The sequence below is a fragment of the Symphodus melops genome, assembly GCF_947650265.1.
Source record: "Symphodus melops genome assembly, chromosome: 9".
Taxonomy (NCBI): Eukaryota; Metazoa; Chordata; class Actinopteri; order Labriformes; family Labridae; genus Symphodus; species Symphodus melops.
Genome location: NC_136699.1, coordinates 2,241,922 through 2,263,393, shown reverse-complemented (window position 1 = coordinate 2,263,393; position 21,472 = coordinate 2,241,922). Strand labels below are relative to the sequence as shown.

General features: G+C 45.0%; 2 protein-coding genes across 6 annotated transcripts in view; both read left to right on the top strand.

The window, feature by feature from the left end:
• The first annotated feature begins 17 nt into the window (after positions 1-17).
• Positions 18-2,332, top strand: nkx3-2 (NK3 homeobox 2). Its single transcript, XM_079351554.1, has 2 exons — positions 18-633; positions 1,185-2,332. The coding sequence occupies exons 1-2, from the start codon at positions 258-260 to the stop codon at positions 1,607-1,609; spliced, it is 801 nt and encodes a 266-aa protein (XP_079207680.1). The 5' UTR covers positions 18-257; the 3' UTR covers positions 1,610-2,332.
• Positions 2,333-7,534: 5,202 nt separating this feature from the next.
• Positions 7,535-21,472, top strand: part of rab28 (RAB28, member RAS oncogene family) — a 36,885-nt gene continuing 22,947 nt past the window's right edge. For 2 of the 5 annotated variants that reach the window (XR_013779791.1, XM_079351531.1), the window contains exons 1-4: positions 7,535-8,046; positions 12,470-12,566; positions 14,621-14,709; positions 16,715-16,844. Coding sequence is in view for 2 of the 5 variants with exons in the window: in XM_079351531.1 (XP_079207657.1) it covers positions 7,972-8,046; positions 12,470-12,566; positions 14,621-14,709; positions 16,715-16,844 (391 nt within the window). In the remaining 3 variants the exon portion in view is untranslated. The remainder of the gene's footprint in view (positions 8,047-12,469; positions 12,567-14,620; positions 14,710-16,714; positions 16,845-21,472) is intronic. The other 3 variants (XR_013779792.1, XR_013779793.1, XM_079351532.1) reach the window with 2 other exon arrangements.

Below are 21,472 nucleotides of genomic sequence, written 5' to 3'. Positions count from 1 at the left end.
GGTGAAAAGGGCCGGAGAGGAGCGAGAGCCCGTGCTGATGGCAGAGCTATGCGGAGGAGAAGCATCGTGCAGGCGGATGTAGCAGGACGTTTTTTGGGCTTCTCCCGCGGGGATGTGAGCAGAACCCAACACTGGAGGGAAACACGCAGAACTCGACGAGGGAGTAGAACTACGATGTGGATGAAGTGATACTGTTTTTCCTCCTTCATTGGTTATTTACTGAACTTGAAGAACCGAGCAAAAACTTCTCCAAAAAAATGGCCGTTCGTGGAAACTCGCTGATGCCTTTCTCCATCCAAGCCATCCTGAACAAGAAGGACGACAGCAGGCACTTACCAGACCTGGACATGTGCTTCTCCAAGACGGCGTGCTGGAAAATATTCGGGGAGATGAACGGGGGGTCTCGGAGAGCTGACGGCGAGGAGTGTGAGCCCACTGAGCGGAAGAGCTACGACTCGGACTCGGGACTGAGCGACGACAACGACGGCAAGGCTCCGGCGGCGGCGCGCGCGTCGGAGCGCAACGGCGACCCTGCGTCGGACGTGTTGGAGGAAAGTTTGCAGGAGGAGACGGACCAAGAGTCTGCAGCGGCGGAGAACGCAAAGAGTGACAGTGAACCCACTAACGCCACGGGTGAGTCTGAGAAACTCCCACGGAGCTGTGCGCACAAATTCACGGCTTCTGTCTTTGAATAAATAATCCTGATTTAATATTCTGTTTGTTCAAAACCTGCTTTAAAAAGTCTTTATACAAATAAAGTATTATTATTATTATTATAACCATAAAGACTAACAGCGTCTTCTAGAACCTCTCACCTTTAAATCTCCTCGCTGCTGTGTGTGTGATTGTTAGATATCAGCCCTGCTTGTAAACCCTCTGCTGACTCAGATTATGACTCTGACTCGTTTTTTTTATTTTTTTCGAGTTTCTTCTGGAAAATTGAATCTGGCAAGAATTATATTTAGAATGAAAGACAAACTACTGTTTACAACTTTTCCTTGCTGCACATTTTAAGGAGATGAACTCCTCGTGGTTCTTACATGCTTCACACATTTGTTGATGGTCTTTTATTACATATTTTTCAAAAAGCACCAAACGGTCTCCAGCTGTGTTCAAATCATAACAAACTCGTATACAGGAACTGACTGGCATGGTGCATCTGCGTGTCTCCCTCCCTCTCCCAGACTCCAGCACCCTGGACGAGAAGGGTCTGGACCAGCCCAAGCAGCGGAAGAAGCGCTCCAGGGCCGCGTTCTCTCACGCGCAGGTCTTCGAGCTGGAGCGCCGCTTCAACCATCAGCGGTACCTGTCCGGGCCGGAGCGCGCGGACCTGGCGGCCTCTCTGAAGCTCACAGAGACTCAGGTCAAGATCTGGTTCCAGAACCGCAGGTACAAGACGAAACGCCGCCAGATGGCTGCCGATCTCATGGCTTCGACCCCGGCTGCAAAGAAGGTGGCGGTGAAAGTGTTGGTGCGGGACGACCAGAGACAGTACGGCCCGGGAGAGATCCTGCGGCCCCCGCTGCTCTCCCTGCAGCCCTCCTACTATTACCCCTACGCGTACTGCCTCCCAGCATGGACACTTTCTGCGTGTGCGGGCAACCAGTGAGAATTCGCCGACTGTATTTATTCATTTTTGTTTTTTTTATTATTTCACTACCAGGAAATGAGACGTTGTGTTTTTTCTGACAAGAGGAAGAGGAGGAGGGCCTCAGCCTGACGTCCAGGTCAGACCAGGGGATCCCAACCGGCCTTCTTGCGTCCTGAAATTCTCCTCAATGACTCTTTCTGTCTAACCTGGAGGAACTCCGTTTCACAAGACACTTTTCATCCTTTAAGCAATAAAATCAAACGTCAGCGTGGAGACTGGACTTCTGGTATTGACACGTTCTGGACTGAACTTCCGGTCTGTATGTAACCTCTGAGGAGAGACTCCGTAAGAACATTTCAGTATTCCTCTCTTCTCTCGGGAGACCTCTGCAGACCCCCGACCCCTCGGACCGAACTGTCACCTTAAGTTGGTTTCTATTGGACACGCGCCTTCCTACCTCTGCAGTGATTGGATAAATGTATATTCCGTTGAACTTTTAGGACAGTTTCTGATGCAGTGTGTGTGTGTTTCTGTTTTTCTTGTTGTGTTTGTAAAGGAAAGACATTTCGGCACTTTGGAGCTTATATACATTTTATTATTTCAATGTAGAAAAAAAAACATTAAGTGTGTGTGTGTGTGTGTGTGTGTGTGTGTGTGTGTGTGTGTGTGTGGACTTGAACTCACCAGCTGAGATGTTCTTGTGTTCAATGAGTGTGAGACATTAAAACATATCAGGCAGAACTCAGACAGACTCCATTTGATTTCAAGGTTTTTAAATTATGAGAAATTTTGAGTCTGACGTCACAAAAAATATACAATTTATGGAACTTAAATATTACAAATAAGATACTTTAAATTAGAAAATAAAGCACACGTCGTAATTAAATTAAATCAAATTAATGAAACTCAGAAAACGTGTTTTTTTCTCTCCAGTGAACAAAGTGAAATATAAATTCTGGGAAATAATAATTTACTTAAGTTGGCCTTCACTCTAGTGCGCGTGCACACACAGACGCTAAAGTAAGCAGGTGGATCAGCTCTAAGCCACTCTCTAACACCTTCATCCATCGCTTCCTGTTTTGGTTTTCTCAACTTTTATCGACACTTTTTGTTATTTTTTCTGCACATACAAACTCCAGGTTTTACCATGATGCTCGAGCTTCACACTCACCTTTCAGATGTCGTCCCCTTCTTCCTCACACAAACACACACGCCTGTCAAACAATGATAAATTGCCCCTGTGAGACCCGGACAGGGCACAATGACAGCTACCTTTAGGGCTCCGTGTCAACACAAGGAGAGGAGGATTCCGGGGTTAAGGAGGCCCATGTCAGTGCGCAGAAGAAAAGAGATCATTGAAGCTGTAACACAGGAAGTCATGTCTTCTTTTTAAACTGGTCTTCTCTCAGGCGCAATGCTGGAAATGAAGAATGAACGGGAGGACATTTAGGTGCTCTTCTGTCTCAGTAACTGCCTGGATGTTAAGTCAGGGTCACCGCCCTCCTCAGCCATACATCTTCAGCTTTGTAAAACACCTGAAGGCGTCCACATGCCGCGGGATGGAACTGTGGAGCTGGCGAGGACGAGTAAGACCCAAGAAGATTCACTAATGTGCAGCACAGGTGTCGCTTATACCCTGATGCTTAAACGTGTTATTGAGGTGGACACCAACGCAACATCTGCGTTTCAGCACCGTACGAGACTCTGCGCTTTTACGCACACTCTTTTACGCACACGCACCAACACGCGCGCGGCTGTATTCAGAGCTTTTTGTTCCTCTTAAACCTTTCATGGTGGAAAAAAAACAGAAGGCGCCTATATGTCCATAAAATCTGATCCCCTGGATGCAGGTAGGCCTTATAGACGCCACCAGAGGCCATCTCCAGCGGCACTGCTGCTCCTCATTGGCTGTGAGAGGACAGAGAGGGGTCCCAAGGAGTGGACCGTCCCACATAACTTCCTTTCATACCTGCATATGGAGATATCTGATATAGAGGGACATATCGCGGCTGAGCCTGTGATGGTTGAAATGCAAACACCCTCATAGATTGCATTAAGCGCGTCTCACCTGGAGAGGTTCAGATCTTCTGAATTAAGAATAGCGCGCCTGGAAAATACACCAAAGTCTGAGTATCCATCGATTCTGTTGGCATACATCGTATGAAATATATACATTTCATTTTACATAATTAAAGAAAAGCCTGCAGCACTTTGAGATATTCTGTTTTTTATACTCTCAAATCGATCAAACAATGGAAAACAACTTTATAAATCGGGAACATTTTATTAAAATAAATCCAAAAGTGACTCTGAGATTTAACACGAATAAACACGAGAGCAAAACGCAGGTTTATGACGTAGATTTTAAAGTAAAATACAACAACAAAAGTCTCCTGTTTTCCTCTTTCTGTAATTTCTGCTGAGATTACATTTCAATGTCAGTTAAAAAAAAAAAAAAAAAAAAAAGCTCTTAGTGTCTATTTAATTTATCTTTACTAATTTTATGTTATAAATAAAAAGACATTTCACAATTATTGGACATATTCGGCGTCTGTTTCCCGGACTGACGGACTTTAACTAAAGTGACACGGCTCTTATTTAACAGCTCCTCTTTACAACAGAGACATACATATTTATATTAATATTTATAAATGTGTGTGTGTGTGTGAGGTGGACAGAGCGCACTGAGAGGACGGAGCCAAGCAGTAAAATACCCGGATGTCTCCTTCATTTGTAACGGAATTTAACAAGTTAAAACCAAATGACTCTTATAAGAATAAGTCAGTGAAACCTTTTTTTCTGAGGATGCAGAGCGGGATTTTATGGCACAACTGAACCATATAATGTGAATAAAGAGAGAAGAGGTCAAAGAGATCCAGACAAAGTTTGTGGTTTATTAAAGACTTTAATAACAAATTAGAAACGCGTCTAATTTGTTCATTACGCAGAATAATAATTCAAACTTTTCATGTTTCCTCCCTGAGCGTTCGTGTTGGTGGATATTCACATTTGTGGGTTTTAATTTAACACTCCTTCATGTTGTTGATGAATGCATGTATTTGGTTTAAAGAAGGAAAGTCTGAAGGACGATTTGTTAAAGTGCAGACTCGTAGCTCCTCTTCACCTCAATCAGTTCAGGTGATTCCTGTGCTGCAGTTTTATGTTTTATTTAGGACTAGATTGTTTTTTGTTTAATTGAATTTAAATAATTATTTTGGTGGTCCTGTCTGAGACAAGGAGTCAAGAGGAACACATACAGTTTAAATATGAACTTTAATAATCAAATCAGGCCAACGTGAAGAGCACGTGCAGAAAGGCGTCGGTCGATCTTTAAACTCACAAGTGTCTCTGGACCTCTTTGACCTCTTCACTCTTCATCCACCATGATGTTTTTTTTTCCTACAATAGTGAAACTAAAAACGTCTTTTTCAGCTCCTGCATGAAGACAGAATTCATCGTGTCTTTGCAGCTTGTCATTTTAAAAATATTGGTATTATGCACGTGCACAAAGCGTTATTAACCTGTGTGTAAATTAAAAAAAGAAACTGTTCTGTGCTCCTTCATCGGCACCCCTGCTATGTACAGTATTATTAGCCAATAAAAAGGTCTGACACATCGGCTAATCTTCCATCCACATCCAGTCACACACACTTACACACAGTACAGTAAGTAAGTAAGAGCAGCTCCTTTAAATAGAGCTTACACAGTTCATACAGAAGAGAGAGACACAGAGTCCTCCTCAGGTCAGACAGACTGAAGATCAGTTTTATTGGTCAGGTATGTTTAACACTCAATGAATTTAACTTCGGTAGACTGAGCTCTCTCTGTACAATCTAAACATTAAATATTCACTAAAAATATAAACATGTAATTAAAGACTAAATAAGATAATAGTGCAGATCTGCAGTCCTGTTTATATTCACAGTTCAGTGATCTGGTTTTCCCCTTTAATGCAACAAATGTGCTTTATTTAGAGTGTGCAGCTCAATCTATCACATAGTGACAGAAAATCACATTTGGTTGAGAACCTACAAACACTCACACCAATAAGACTCAAGTAAAATCACAAAAAACTTCTGGCGAGAACATAAATGCACAGCATGTTAGAAAGGGTTTTTAAAAACACTGTTCGCAGTGGGAATTAAAGAGTTTATGAGGTTTTTTTTTTTATTAGCTGATGTTTCTCTGAAACGTGTACCCGAGGGGGGAGCTGAAACGAGTGGTGAAGGGGGTGTGAGGGGTCCTCAGTGATGCAGGCTGCTTTCATTTCTCCTGCTCACCTGAGAGCTTTATATACTGCAGGTGATTTCATTTGTTCAAGGCCCAAAAAGTTCAATTAAAGATTCCAGTCTCAGTTATTCCCTGATCATTTGCAGCTTTTACAACCTTAAAAAAACAAAAACAATCAGACTTCATTTCACTCTAAAGCTCTCTGTCTGATTGGTCGCTGAGCTGTCAGTGGCCCAGGTGTTGTGTTGTCAGGTGTTTACATAGTCCAGCACCCCCCCTCCCACACACACACACACACACACACACACACACACACACACACACACACACACACACACACACACACACACACACACAAAACACACCATTGTTAATACATAACAGAAAGAGAGAAGAAGAAGACACTTCATAATAAAATCCGAAATGCTTTAATCAAAAGGTGATCTTAACTCTTAAGGAAGAATGGAGGACTTTTTCATTCAGGCATTTTCTTCATGAATCTTTCAACCTCACATTTTAACTGAGAGAGAGAGAGAGAGAGAGAGAGAGAGAGAGAGAGAGAGAGAGAGAGAGAGAGAGAGAGAGAGAGAGAGAGAGAGAGAGAGAGAGAGGCCTCAAAGACACAAAGATGTGTCAGATATGTTCTTTGGAGACGTCTTTACGTTCAATCAATCAATCAATCAATCTTTGTTTGTATAGCGTCAATTCATAACAGGCGTTATCTCAAGACACTTTACAAAAGCAGGTAAACGTTCAGCCTCACTCAGTGTTTAAAACTCACAACAGTAAAACAATTAATTAAAATAGTCCTTTTAATTCTTATATCATCATCACTCATCGAGAGACATAACTACTTTATTAGCCTAATCAAGAGAAGAAAATTAGTTACCGCCGCTCTCCAACACAATATAGAAGAAGACAAAAATGAAGAATATATAGAATATAGAAATATAACTATAGGCAGAAGCAGAGTATCTGAAGGAAGATCAAGATATGTGTCTCTGCTTAATTTGGCCAATGACGACCTTCCATTAACTGTGCCCATCAGCCTGTAACAGCCAATGGGAGCCTGAGTTTGAAGGAGGTGCCTGTCTATCCCATAGACTGTGTCTATCCATGTTCTGATGTAGGCCTATAGTCTATAAAGTATGTGGATCCCTTAAGTGCACCTTAATTTTTGGTTAGTCTGGATGTCTTTTTGTCATAATAAAAGTGTAATACTGAAAATCTCAATTAACACACTTGTTTAGAAAATAGTTTAGTTTAGGCTACTTTTATTACTACTTATTATTTTTAACTATGTTAATCTGTATTGTTATTCTTAACTAACAGCCCTACAGGGACAAGTGTGGTAAACTAAACTTGACTAAAAACACTGTGATGGATAAGTCAGATGACTGTTCAAGTTTTCTATGTTTTTGTATCTGTCCAAATTCAAATGAACCTTTAAATAAATAAATACATAACTTTAAGGGGTGATTTTATTACGTAGCCTTGTAGTATATGAATTTATGAGGTGTGTGTGTGGGAGATCCATGGGAGGAAAATGACAAATAAACGGAATTTTAAGTACATTTATGTGCAAAAAAAAATACTCAACTTTCATTATTAAAATGTGTTATAATTTAATATTTCAGCAAAGGATAGGGTTAAACAGTTTATTTATGAGTAGGTTAGACTTTGTTTAGGTCATTTCAGGGTTTACGCTTTACATTCAGGCTTTTAACCCGCGTTGCCATGGTAACAGGTACGCGTCACGTAGGACGCAACCAAAGAGCTGCTGCAGAGGTTGTGTTCCGGTTCTGTTGTTTCTCTCGTCCAGACGAAAGGGGCCTTCGTGGGGGGGGAAAAAGGAAATAATAATTATATACACTGTGAGATGCCAAGTCGTGGCGTCGGGCTCGTTCTCCAGTCGCCGTTTTCTCCGGTTTAACGGGAAATCAGTGTGTTCGACCCGGGGAGTGGAGTCGCGCGGAGCTGTTTTCAGGAGAGTTAAAATGGCGACTGCCTGCCCACTTCACTGCCGTTTAATCCATCAGTGATTAGCCGGAACTTCAGCGACCTATCCCGACCTTTTTCTTCAGTGTCAGAGTTTTTATTTTATTTTATTTTATTTCCACACTGATACAGCCTGAGGACACTGAGGCGTCATGTCGGACTCGGAAGAGGACAGCCAGGACCGACAGCTGAAAATCGTAGTTGTTGGAGACGGAGCCTGTGGGAAGGTGAGAAACACACAGACACACACACACTCAACATGTGAACACAACAGGGACAATGAAGTCCTGACAGTATCGATAAAACGTCGTGTTATGTCAATAACGTGCTGTTTACGTCGCTCACCCTGACGCTGCCCGGTCACCATGGAGACCGACGCTAACGGAGCTAGCTGCTAGCTGCTAACAGCATCCATACTGGGACAGTAGTAACTCTGTAGTGGTCACATTGGATTAACTGAAGCATACCTGGTCCACTCAGCTTCTTATATACCTTATTAAATCATTAGAGTGGTGCAACATGTCAGAGTACTTTTTATACTGCGACCATAAAGCGTTTGTTTAAAGGGGACATATTATGAAAAATCCACTTTGTCAGTGTTTTTGAACATTCATTTGGGTAACCTGAGTGTCTATCGACCCACAAAATTGAAAATCAATCCATCAAGTCCTTTGTTTGTGGTCTGCATAAGTCTTACCACACGGACAAAAACGCTCCGTTTCAAATGTTCTCAGTTTGTGACATCACAAGTTGGATTCTGGTTAAAATAAATCCCCTCCTCTCTCCTGGTATCTCCACCCATGGACTTCACCTCGAGCCTAGAGTAAAACTTTGGAGCAGGTTTGCTATTTTTATTCTCTCTACAGAGGAGTGATGTCTGTTAGGAAAACTCAGGGTGGGCGGGGCTTATTGCATTTAAAGAGACACACACTAAAACGAAACGCTCTGAGTGCGCTGGTTTCTACAGGGTCACAAACCTCTGCTGCTTGATTCATGTTATATTTGGACCAAAGCAGAACACAGATGTTTCATTTAGACCACACGGGGACTGTGAGTTAGAAAAGATCAAAAAAGACGCCTGTCCCCTTTAATAACCCCAGTTTTATGTGATGAGCTCGCCTTTATTTGGGAATACCTGTGAGGTCTGACGTAGAGCTCTCACAGTCCCTAACAATGATTTACTAGAGAGAATTAACATCACTTAAAAAAACATTAATATTACGATTAATATTAACTATTATTATCTAGTCAATATAAGTTATTTCCTTCAGGAAAACATTTACAGGGTACCAAACTGCAATTTAAATAGAAATAAACTGTTTCATACCTAATTCCATTAAATTATGAAATAGTGCAAGATAGTGTGTGTGTGTGTGTGTGTGTGTGTGTGTGTGTGTGTGTGTGTGTGTGTGTGTGTGTGTGTGTGTGTGTGTGAATGAGAGATTCATGTGCAACAGAGCATGTGCAAAAAGTGCAAATGAAGTGATGTGTGTGTTCTGTGAGGAAGTTTATGTTACATAAAGATGTTTGTGTTGTGATGTATGTGGCAAATTTCTCCTCAGGGAGACAATAAAATCAACTAACTAACTTATTAAACATGATCACTTATTCACCTGCAATTATCCAACTTAAACACTCTGTTTTTTATTTATTTATTTAGGGCTTTTTACGCCTTTATTGAGATAGGATAGATTCCTCCCTCCTCCTTGTAGCCCTTTGTTTCTTTCTGCTTTTCTCTGCCCATCCATTTTTGGAGGTCAGAAATCCGTTATAAACTTTGGGTGAAACTTGGGTGGTAAAATTGGGTGCAGGTTTAATATTACCAAGCCAAAGTTACCTCCAGAGAGAGGCCGGATTTAAAAACCTCTGAGCCCACCAAGGTGAGATAAAACAAACTATAACAACACACCCCTGTTTTGTTGGACATCACAGTATAGTATTAACCCTCCTCTAGTTAAATAGTTTTGAAGGAGGGAGCAGGGTATAACTCACTTTGGGGCTGCAGCTCCTGCTCAGTGATCTGAGGGTCACACACTGACCTGTACAGTGTGTTGGGACCGTTTCTCAGCCTGGCCCTAAAGCTGCTGGTTGTTTTCTGTCAGTACACCTCTTTCCTCCTGGCCAAGGTCCCATGTAGGCCTGTGGCTCCAGAGTCAGGCCCGGTATGCTTTTGGCTCCAGTGAGGCCCAGTATGCCTGTGAGTGAGGCCCATGTCTGATAGTCCATGAGGGAAATGTTTATTGTTTTTTTTTGTATAAGAAAAGGATTTATTGGGATGAAATTTGAACTCTGAATCACTCGGAAGTCTTAAATCATTTAAGACTTGAGGATCAAAACATCTTAACTCGCCTCCTCAAAGTGATGTCACAGCAGCGATCACTTATGACGAGGTCGTCGCTGCACCTCGACTTTCCAGCGAGTGAGTCCATAACTCTAAACCAGAGACAACAAGTGTCACATCCATTTACAAAAAAATCGCCTCCTGAAATGAACGCAACAGCAATATGTGATGATGAAAATGAAAGTTCCCACTCTGGAAAGTCAAGCTTTTCTTTTTTTTTTTTTTTGGGTTGGGGGGGGGGGGGGGGGGATTAGAGAACACACACATCTCAGTTCTCAGTAGATACGCTACATTAATAACCCTCCCCTCTCTACTGCCAGGTGTCGGCTTGTCACTGTCTGAATGACTTACCTGCTTGTCTCTTTTGGGCTGAAAACAGCAGCCCTGCCCCCCATTTTGAGCCGACTCCACTGACTGACATCTTGAATGCCGTTTCCCCCCCTATTAATGTCAATTTGCTCTGCAAATTGCAATCGGATCAGTTTTTCTTGGACGCCGTTCGCGCTGGTATTTTTGCTTGTGGTTGGTTGTCCATTCAGAATTACAGGGAGATGTGGGAAGGCTTGTCCACCTGAGCGCCGTGTTTTTAAAATATGGACTTTCCCGTTTTGCCAGGCTCGCTCAAGGTGCAGGGACCCACTCACACACAGCTCTATTTTTCAGGCTATTTCTGCCTGTTTGCTGTGCTCGTAGCCACAGATTAAAGGGCTCTTTATAAGAACAGGTCCGGTGTAATACACAACTCTTTCATTCATATCGTCACAGTTAGAGGAGAACAAACTGCTTCCATACAATGCTGCACAAACACTCTCTCCTGTGAGTTGCATCACATGGATATATTCAGCTGGCCAACAGTTTTTTTCCCCTTCTCTTCAAGTTTCTAGTTACAGCAGAACTTCCCGGCATCGGTATCATTGTTGACCCTGTGCCGCTCTCTGTTGGAGTGTCAGGATTACGCCAGCTTTCACATTCGCTGGTTAGTTCCAATTGTACGCTTGGAAAAAAAGGGCTACGTTCAGGGAGGAGAGCCAAGCTACTGGAATGCCAAGACAAATGAGCGCCCGGGCCAACGCGAGCATGTGGAATACATTTTTGCTGTCCAAGCTTGTTATTCCTGTGTTGTCCGTGATTGTTTGGGCTACTTAAATGGTCGATTTTCTCCTTGTTGCGTCAGTCACCTCCAGTCATTTTTTAGTCACTCCAAAGCCCGTGACACGCTCAGCTGGCTGCGGTTAAAAAAACCGGCTCTAGTTGAGAGTCAGGAGGTTAAAACTTAATCCTACACCTCCCATCTGCAGAAGCCGAGGTTACACGTAGAATGAAAACTGAAGATTTTATTTAAAAAAAAAGTTCAAAGGTTTTTAATTGTTTCCTCATCCAGTCGCTGTTTATAATCAAAGCTGAGTTCACTGTAAAGAAATAATTTAGTTTAGTGTGTGTGTGTGTGTGTGTGTGTGTGTGTGTGTGTGTGTGTGTGTGTGTGTGTGTGTGTGTGTGTGTGTGTGTGTGTGTGTGTGTGTGTGTGTGTGTGTGTGTGTGTGTGTGTGTGTGTGTGTGTGTGTGTGTGTGTGTGTGTGTGTGTGTGCGAGCACTCTGCTCTAAAGATAGCTAATAGACATTCAGCACTTAAGTTTTCCTCTCCTGTCCTCATCCATCAACATGAATTCAACTTGGCACGTAAAGTCTGCACCATGAGTTCCCATGGATTTCAGGAGACCCCCCCCCCCCCCTCCTGAAACACGACAGTGACAGTGATGGAGGTTTTATAATTTGTGGTAATTATTGGGTCTGCAGTCTGGAGACGTGACACTATACTGCGACACCTGTTTTTGTAATTCATGGTGATTTCTGCTGTCAGAACTGCGGCGGGCGGAGGCGACGGACGATTACATCATCTTAGCGTCCCGTCAATCACGCCGTTCTTTAATGTTCCTAAAAATGGATTAATGATGAAGCACTCGCAGCTCACTCACTTTAAGACTTGTCGCTACATGTTGTTGTGGACTCACGGTGGATTAGAGCCAACGGATATGATGAATTGTGCCTTTTGTTTTTTTTTTAAATGTAAAAATCTTTCTGTGGCGTCTGTAGCGTGAGCGACATCAAAGTGTTCATACGTCTGCTCAGACCTTCGAGGCTGCTGTCTGTTCCCTCTGGAAGGAGTTTTACTGTATCTGTGAAATGCTAATGATTTGAACTCAATGAAAGTTTCTCCTTCATCCTGGAAGCATCTTCTGAAAACACGTACCTGCTGCAACAGTTCTAACTCTCAGTCTGCGCCCCTCTCTCCCTTTGTGTCTCCTCTGCAGACATCACTCGCCACCCGGTTCGCACAGGAGGCCTTTGGGAAGCAGTACAAACAAACCATCGGTCTGGATTTCTTTCTGAAGAGAATAAGCCTTCCAGGTGAGACGCAGACGCCGCCGTTTAGCAGCGCTCGCATCTTCAGAGACCCGGCAACGAGCACCGAGCTGCAGACTGCAGCGATCACAACAGATCACCCCCGTCTCTTTAACAAAGATGCCTGTTGTTCCACCTTTTTGGTTTTTTCTTATTTCTCAGATTTCCAGCTCTGCTCCTGTTTTCCTCTCAGTCCTAGTTTGTTCTTCAGGTGAACTCGGAGGCTGAATGTGTCTTTTCTGGTCGCTCCTCTTTGTGGAGCGTCTGCCTCTTCTCACACTTATTCGCTCTGAAAGCTCTTCTCTCCTGAGCAAACAGCTCACTTCTTTATTTTGTACTCGACAAGGCCAGCGGGCAGCGCATGTACAAACGTGGCGGCGAGCCTTTGCTCATAATCCTGCGGGCAGAGTACCGAGTAAACATGTGAACATTTTTATATCCATATCACTGCTGATCTTTGTCCTGCACCACATAAAACATTCATGCTTTTATTTGTTTACGTTGAAGCGGCTGAAATAAAGCCATGCTCTGTCCTCCTTCACGTCTGTTAAATAAATGTTTATTGACTAACGCTATATTTAGAAGAAAGCCATCCTGTTTGAAACGGAGGATTTTCACATTTTAAAAAATTGCATTTCTAAAACTCTGCCAGGGCCAAAGCTCCAGAAATCTGCAAAGTGCTTCCATTCTTTCATTACTAATAAAACAACATTAAGCGAGGGCAAATGAAGTGCTAAAGTCAAAGCTATGCCGGTTTGTTCGGCGGCTTGAGGGAGGGTGTTTTGATTTTGTGTCAGTTTCAGCTTATGAGACTTAGGAGAACTAAACCCCCAAAAATGTTGTGGTGGAGTCGGGATGAGAAGAGCCAACCATAAGCACAGGCTGCGCTCAGCTCCATAATGCAAACTCGAACAAAATGCTGCTAATCGTTTGACCTCCCTTTCCAGTAAGTCCCGGCCCTGAAAGCGTCCCCCATGTCTCCACTGTTAAATGCACTCCTCTGTATCACAGGGGCAGCGACAACTCCGGCTCTGAGTCCGAGCTGTTAAAGGGCCCGTTTTCTGGGGGATTGGGTGTTGATGAGCTGATGAAGAGAAAGGTGGCTCTGCTCGGTGGGTGGTCCTCACCCTGCCCTGTACTGGAGAGGTTGTGGCTCTATGGGTCTCGGTGGGGCTGTTTGGGTGTTTGACAGCAGGGGGGGGGGGGGGGGTGAGAGTAACCTATAGCCAGCGTTGGCCCCTCTCACCATGAAGGCCCAGCTTGTCAAAGTTAATGTACATTTTCCAACGCAGAGCGAGGTGAGGCGAGGCCGACTGGCACACAACAGCCTCCTCTGTGTGTGCTTTTTATAACAATACCTCCTCCAGATGTCCAGAGGAGGTGCAGGCGCTGAGCACCACTGAAGACGGGCGACGCTCCTCTGTCAGATTCTCGCTCAGGCTGCTTCGTCTGCGCCGACATAACATCACATTAAAAGCAGAATTACTGCATCCACGAGCCTCTTTATTTACGACCTCGTTATCGGCTTGTCCATGAGAAGCTCCGTTGTATCGGTGACAGCTGTACGGAGTCGGCGTGAATCTCTGAAACATAAATAAAGCTAGCGTCCAGACGTGGTGGATGGGCGGGGACGGGCTCCATCATTCCCTGCGCTCCTCACCGTAGCTTTACATCGCCACTGTATAGTCTAGATGTAGTGACTGTGAACCTCGGCGTTTCCTTCCTCGGCCTTGAAAAGAGGACTTTGAAGGGTTTGAGTCGTCCAGCCGTATCACACCAACGTCCCTCCTCCTCTTTTTAACAAGCCCTTTCATTTTCCAGAGGAAGAAAATATGCATTTGGAGTTTTTGTTTTTGTACCCTTCCTCTCTAAACCTCAAGACAAGAGTCTCCTTTTCTGTTTAATTTTTATTTTCCTCTCCTCTCTTCCTCCGCCTGGCAGAATATGACAATGTGAAAAACCGCTCTTCTCAGGAAGCCTCTCTCGGAAACACAGAGAGAAGAAGATTCTCTCTTCTGTTTGTAATTTAAATATTTCCTCTCTCCTTTCTCCCCCCGCAGGAAACATGAACGTCACCCTGCAGGTGTGGGACATCGGAGGCCAAACGTTAGGAGGGAAGATGCTGGATAAATATGTGTATGGAGCTCATGTAAGAACACGCACGCGCGCACACACACACACACACACACACACACACACACACACACACACACACACACACACACACACACACACACACACACACACACACACACACACACACACACACACACACACACACACACACACACACACACACACACACACACACACACACACACACACACACACACACACATAATAATTTCTCTGTTGCTTCATGTGACGTCTCCGTTTAGTCCTTAAACAAAAAGAAAGAAGGCCTTACACATTGTTTTGTTACAAAAGAAAAATGGGATTTGATAATATGCAGGAAGGGTCTCTCCTTTTGTTCCTGTTTTCCACACTTCCTCGCCGCTCAGGTGGAGGTCGGAGCAAACGGTCCAATGGCTGGACATCAGGGACGTCGGCTGGTAGTAGAGTCCGGCTTCTGCTGCGGGGACAAGGCCTCTTGGGCTTCAATCAGGAAGCTTTTAATTTGAAAATCCTGTTTTTTTAGGAAGATCAGGGAGCTTTTAATTTGAAAAAACAGCTTTCAGTTTCAGTGTGGATGAAATGTGAAATCGGATTTATCCCGAACTAAAAGTGCTGTTTTATTTTGAAAGACAACATGCAGTTTTATCCGGATGCAACGACACGAGGTACGTGGTGATGATCACAAAGAGCCAGCAGCACTCGCACTCGATTGTTTCCGCAGGCTGTAGATGTTTGTGTGACTCTGCTGAGGTTTATTATTACAGCCTCGCCAGCCTCATTCAGAGCCGGCCACTCCCTCCGTTCAAAACCGAAACATAACAAACATCTATCTGGATTCACGGCGAGCGCAACGGTCTTTAAAAATCCTCGTTACAGCACACGGAACAAATGTTGATGATTTGACCTTTTCAAGCTGTACGTCCAAAATCTACATTTTAAAATAATTTTAAAATCTTTAGTAGCTAATGATATAATTTAGCTCAGCTGATTGTGATGGTGCTCATTGATCTATTCACTCTGACTGAATGTGGTTGAGCTGCTGGTTCCTGTCACGTGCAGAATGTCTGGTGGTTAAAGAGGCCGACCTGAGGACCGTGATCTGCAGAGAGGATGCAAACGCTGAACATTAGCAGCTTCTCCCTGAATCCTCCCGGCTTCAGAAAACACCGAGAAAGACTTTTTCTGCCTCATGATGGCGTGCACTGTATCCTCGTCTGCTGCTCCTCCTCCTTCAAAAGCAATACGTCGTACATCACTGCCACATTACCACACTTTGCTCAGGGAGTTTCTCGTCAGCGCTTCATGGAACTTTCACACCTATTGTTCGCCGCTGCGCGTCCTGTAATCAATCATGGCTTGTTGGGAGAGACTCGGCGTAATTGTCAGCGGGGCCGAGCTGTCGTCACCGACCTCGCGTGTTGTGACACCGCGTGTCCGCCGAACAAAAAAGCAACAGACAGCCCTTTAGTCGTGTTGCATCATGCAGTAAAAGTGGAGACATTTACCGAGGCTCACCTTAATTTCCAGCCGCAGCTCGGGCAGCGATCGCAGACAGCAGAGACACGTGCTTGTTTATCTTGATTCATGCCAACAGCTCTTGTATCTGTGTTTACCCTTTGATTAATTTATGTGTCCGTGTAAACCGGCCCCAGTGTTTGCTCAGACACGGCTCTGGTTTTGTTGCATGAGGGGAAATATCTTCAGGGGGAGACGGCCTTCATTCATCAGCTCAGAATGTAGGTCTGAACCAAACCAAAGCTGGACCGCGTACAGAACTGTAATCTGATGACTGAATCCATCAGAAGAAACAGATCTGCACGAACCCACAGTGTTTGTTCCATCCTAATAATCCTGCAGCTTCCTGTGATCCCCGTCTCTAAGAAGAGGAGCAGTGCCACCTACTGTTCCCTCGCTCCCTCACTCTTACTCATGATGATATGAGGCCGTGTACTCGCACCAAGTCTCACGAGATTTCATTCAAGATCTAACAAAAACACGTTTTATTTATTTATTTATTTATTTTTTTTTTCCTGTTGCAGGGCGTCCTCCTGGTTTATGACATCACAAACTACCAGAGCTTTGAGAATCTGGAGGACTGGTTCAGCATGGTGAAGAAGGCCAACGAGGAGTCGGACATCCAGCCTGTCGTCTCCCTCATCGGGAATAAAAGTACGAGTTAAAGGCAAACACACAAACAGAGATTTTATTTTTAGTTCGATGTAAAGCTCCAGATGATCTCATGCTTGCTGGAGTGAGTCTTTCTGTATGCATTTTATATCGTGCGTGTTTGTGCGTGGAGGAGTGAGTGTTTGATGGCAGCAGACGTGTTTGTTAGAGCACCAGATAACTGATCACTGTGATAAGAAAGTGAGGTTTTTCGGAGCGATGGGAATGCTGATGTTTGTGAACTCTGGGGAGTGACTGACGATGATTTAAGATCCACCAGCAAACGGACCTCGGGCACCGCTTATCTATCCCCCCTCCCCCCCCTCCCTCCCTCCTCAGCCTGAGCCTGCGCTTCTGTCCGGAGTTGTTGGTTGAGGAGAGGAACTCGATGTTAACCAGACGGCTCTCCTTGCTATCAGCCTGCACCCATCCACCCATCTCCAAAATCAAGAGTAATAATGATGAGTCTTTTTAAACATCCCCCTGACAGTAGTGGAGTCACGGCTGCCGCTGTGTTATTGTAAAGTGGGCCGTCAGAGAGTGTGTGTGTGTGTGTGTGTGTGTGTGTGGTGACTGTCCACCTTCCCGGGGGATGATGAACGGTCAACAGAGTGGTGCCTGCTCACAGGAAGCGCTCGCTAATGTTACTCAACGAGGGGCCTCGGGTCACGCTTTAAGTTTGCCTGTCTCGAGCAGATTGTCTTGTCTTTGCGTCCGTTGCATCACCTAATGCCTCGGCTTTAACCGCGGGCGCCTCTCTATTTAGGCTAGGTTTTTAATTTTTTTTGTGTGTGTGTGTGTGTGTGTGTGTGTGAGTGTGTGTGAGAGTGTGTGAACTGTAATATTTAAGTTGTGTTCATCCTGCTGTCGGGCTGCTCATCCCCACACTCACAGTCTTTCTCCTCCTAACAGCTCTGTTAGTGACAATGGTTCATGGGTGTGTTTTTTTTCTGTTGCAACAGAAGATTGTTCCACTCGTAGCAATTGAGAACCTAAAGCTGGCTGAGCGTCCTGTCCTGGTTCTCTGAGCTGTGCTCATTAAAGTGAAGCATGTGCTCCTTGCAAACACACATGCATCGATGCAGACGAGACAGAATCGATGTTCTGCAAAGCTGAGATGAGTTTTGAAAGACAACTGACCGATGGAGCAGGTCACAATAACATCACAGTCACAGCTCTGCCATTTCAATATTTGTATATTTATCTGAGGAGCTGAATTGAAATGTTTTAAGTTGTAGGACTCGTAATAAGCCTCCGCTTTTATTCTCAGTTTTTTTTTTATCATTTTAATTTCTGTCTGTGTGTTGTGAGTGTAACTTCTGCAGGACTCCTTTGAAAAAGAGGTTGTTCACCTCAGTGGGCCTTTACAGGATTAATAAAGGTTTAAAAAAAATTAAAAAATCACATTTTGTATTGGACTGTGGTCTCTGCATTGTGATGCGTATCGTAGCTTGGGAAAGACACAGCCCATATTTGTCAAAATATTCCTCATGTGTGGAGGCATTATGATTAGTCCTCCTCCTGGTCCACTCGGAGCGATTTAGGATTCTACATTGTGCAGAATACCTGCAATAACCAATGAGGGCGCTCACACCCCAACAGGATGTCGTACTTTTACAGCTCACAAACTCTGCGGTGAACTTGAACACAACCGAGCCCCGAGCCGAGTGTTGTATCGAAGAAGAGGAGCAGCTTGTGTAACCATGGCAACCACACGAGTGTCTTTATAATGTCTCATTACAGGACCTTCATCCTCTCCATGTTTGTTTCCCCTCCTCTCACAGTAAGATCGTTAGGTCTCATGCTCTGGGAAGGGGGGGGGGGGTTATAATCTGATCAAATCCGTTTTCAAACCTTGTTCGTGGTCGCCATCGTTTTAAAATCAGTGAAGGTTAAAAAATCGTCTCGAGTGCAGCCGGTCTTCGAGACTTCACAAATCCATGAACCCTCCCACGGTTTCTTTTCACAGGGAGCCAGAAGAGGTCGAGTCCGGGCAGCTATCAATCTGCACGCCACTCCATTTGATTTTCTCCAACTTGTGTTCAGGCACACGTGAAGAAAAAAAGTCTGACCCTCCGCGGCGAGCACGCAGGACTCTTCAGGGAGGGATATTTATGAGTCACGGTTAACGGTTCCCATGATGTCGGACCGAGTGAGACAACATGTTTGTGACAACCGAAATAGAAGTCGAGGCATAACAAGGAGCAAAAAGAAAAACACTGCAGATTTATGTCTCTGTGAGGACCCGTCTTCGGGGAGATTGTGGTTTTTCACTCCTGGACTTTTAAGTGTTTCCACTTCAGGTGAACACTAACCGGGGAGGTCGCTCGCTGAGATCCACGTTAGATAGTTGTTGAAGAAAGCTGCAGAATGATCATATGTTCTGCATGTTGTTTTAACACAGAACCAACATGGAGGCCCCTCAAATGTTCACGTTAAGCCACAGAGAACATGGAACTTTCACTTCCTGTCTCCTGCTTTAATTTGAACACGTACGTACGGGTTCATTAATGACGTGTCCCCTCCTCTCCTCACCCTGGCCTGACTGCCCTCCTGTGCCGTGTCACAGCTGGAGGAACAACCTCTCCTTTCTTCGGGCTCGGCTTGGCCCGGCTTGGGGGTTAAGCGGGGCCTGTTCAGCGTTGGCGTGCTGCACCCCCGTGCCCTCTCTGCACGCTGCCCACTGAGCCTTGTTTTAAATAATGGCACCACTTGTAACAATTCAGAGAGGAAGCCAGCGAAATCTTTAATGAGGGCACACACTATTATTTATGCACACACACACACACACAGACAGTCACGGGGAAACACGCCCGTTAGGTGGAGCGACACACTCGTGGACTTTCTGGGAACACGCGGGTAATGGAAGAATGCTAAGCTCTTGGTCTGTCTAAACATACTATAACTGTTTATTACAGCGCAGGCCAGTGCTACGCCGTCTGCTGCACAGGAACCCCCCCCCCCCCCTCAAGTGTTTCACTTTTAGTTGACTAATAAGTGCTCGATGTTTTCATTGGGCTTTAGATGATGAATCCTGCTGCTCTCCGCCGAACAAATGTTTGCTTTTTAGGATGTAGATAGTCTGAAGTCGCTAACATCAAGACTACGGCAAACCGTTTGTGTGTTAGCTTATGCAGCATGTTATCGTTCTCTCTCTTCGCCGTTCTAAACACAAAAAAAATAATTTGTTTTTCGACATTAAGCCCGTGTCGTTTATCAAACTAATTTGTTTTCATTAAGCGGAGATCACAGGACCCCTGCTCGATTTCCCCCCCCCCCCCGTCACCCTTCCCATCGCTAATGCTCTCTCCCTCAGGAACTCCAGAGCATCCATCACGGTGCTTGTCCAGCCCTTATTTGGGTGACTTAAATGGGTTCAGTTCTCTTAACCCCTCCTCATCACTCATGGCTCTCTCCGCTCCGAGCTTCCATCGCTGTTCACTGGCGATCCACTCAGGCCTGCCATGGGAAACGTTCTCTTCTTCAGGGGGGGGGGAGATAAGGTCCCCCCCCCCTGCGTGTCCGCTCACTTCTCCTCCACTCTGTTTCTTTATCTCGCTCCGTCTCTCAAACACACTTGTTCGTTCATTTCCCTCCCCGTGCAAACACTCTCACATGTGCAGACCTACACTGCTTGAACGTACAGTTATGTCTTTTCATTGGCTCCGTGTCTCTGTTGTGTGAAACAACACGCGCGTGTTTGCTTTCTACGCGTTACGGCAGATCTCGCCGCATACCGTTTACCCGTTGCACTTCTCTCTCCGCAGTTTTCCGTCCGGCCGTGTGAAAGTTAAAGCGGAACACGGATCTCCCCTAACTCTCCCTTCTCCTCGAGCATGTCCTCGCCACCAACATTGTTGGTCTTGAGTTGTTTGGCCTCTTGGCAAGACCTTTCCTCCCCCCCCCCCCCCCTCCTCCCTCCCGTCACCTCCCTGCCCCTGTAAAGCTGCCACAGTTCCTGTCTGTTCAGAGCAGGCCTGCACATTTCTTAATAGAGAGATGCTCAGAAGTCCAGGAGTGCAGAGGAGCTCAATGCACTTCTGTTTTTGGTTTAGCTCAAAAATGTTATTCCTGGCTCAACCCACTCGTACTTAGGTCCTCTTACAACAAACTAAAAGCTCCTAATTGCCCCCAAGGGAAAGGTTAGCCACAATAGACATGTGGTGGGACAAAAGCCCAGTGCTCTTAGCCGGTACGCTCACCCCTCCCCAGATAGAGGAGATGAACACGTCAGCAGTGTCTGTTTTGCTCGAGCGCGACCACAGGTTCGACACTGTAAAACGTTATATATACAGAATATAGAGGCAGTAAGGCAGGGTGTACGCTCGGCCACAGACCTGGAATGTTTACAGTTTACAACAAACCCAGTGTTTCCTGTTTCTCTCCACATTTTTTCATTCAAAGTGAAAGACTTAGCCTGCTGTCTTTCTTTGAGTCTGGAAAAGATGGGAAATGAAGAATTACGGCTTTAATACGCTGCAGCTGATAAGTGTGTGTAAAATCACAGCCGCAGCAGCTGGGGCGTGCGTCCTGTGTGTTTGAGCGCACGCACTCAGGTTTTTCCTACTCAGCGGTGAGTTAAACAACTCCACATCGTTGCACCGCAGAGAGATGTGATTGTGAGGACCGTC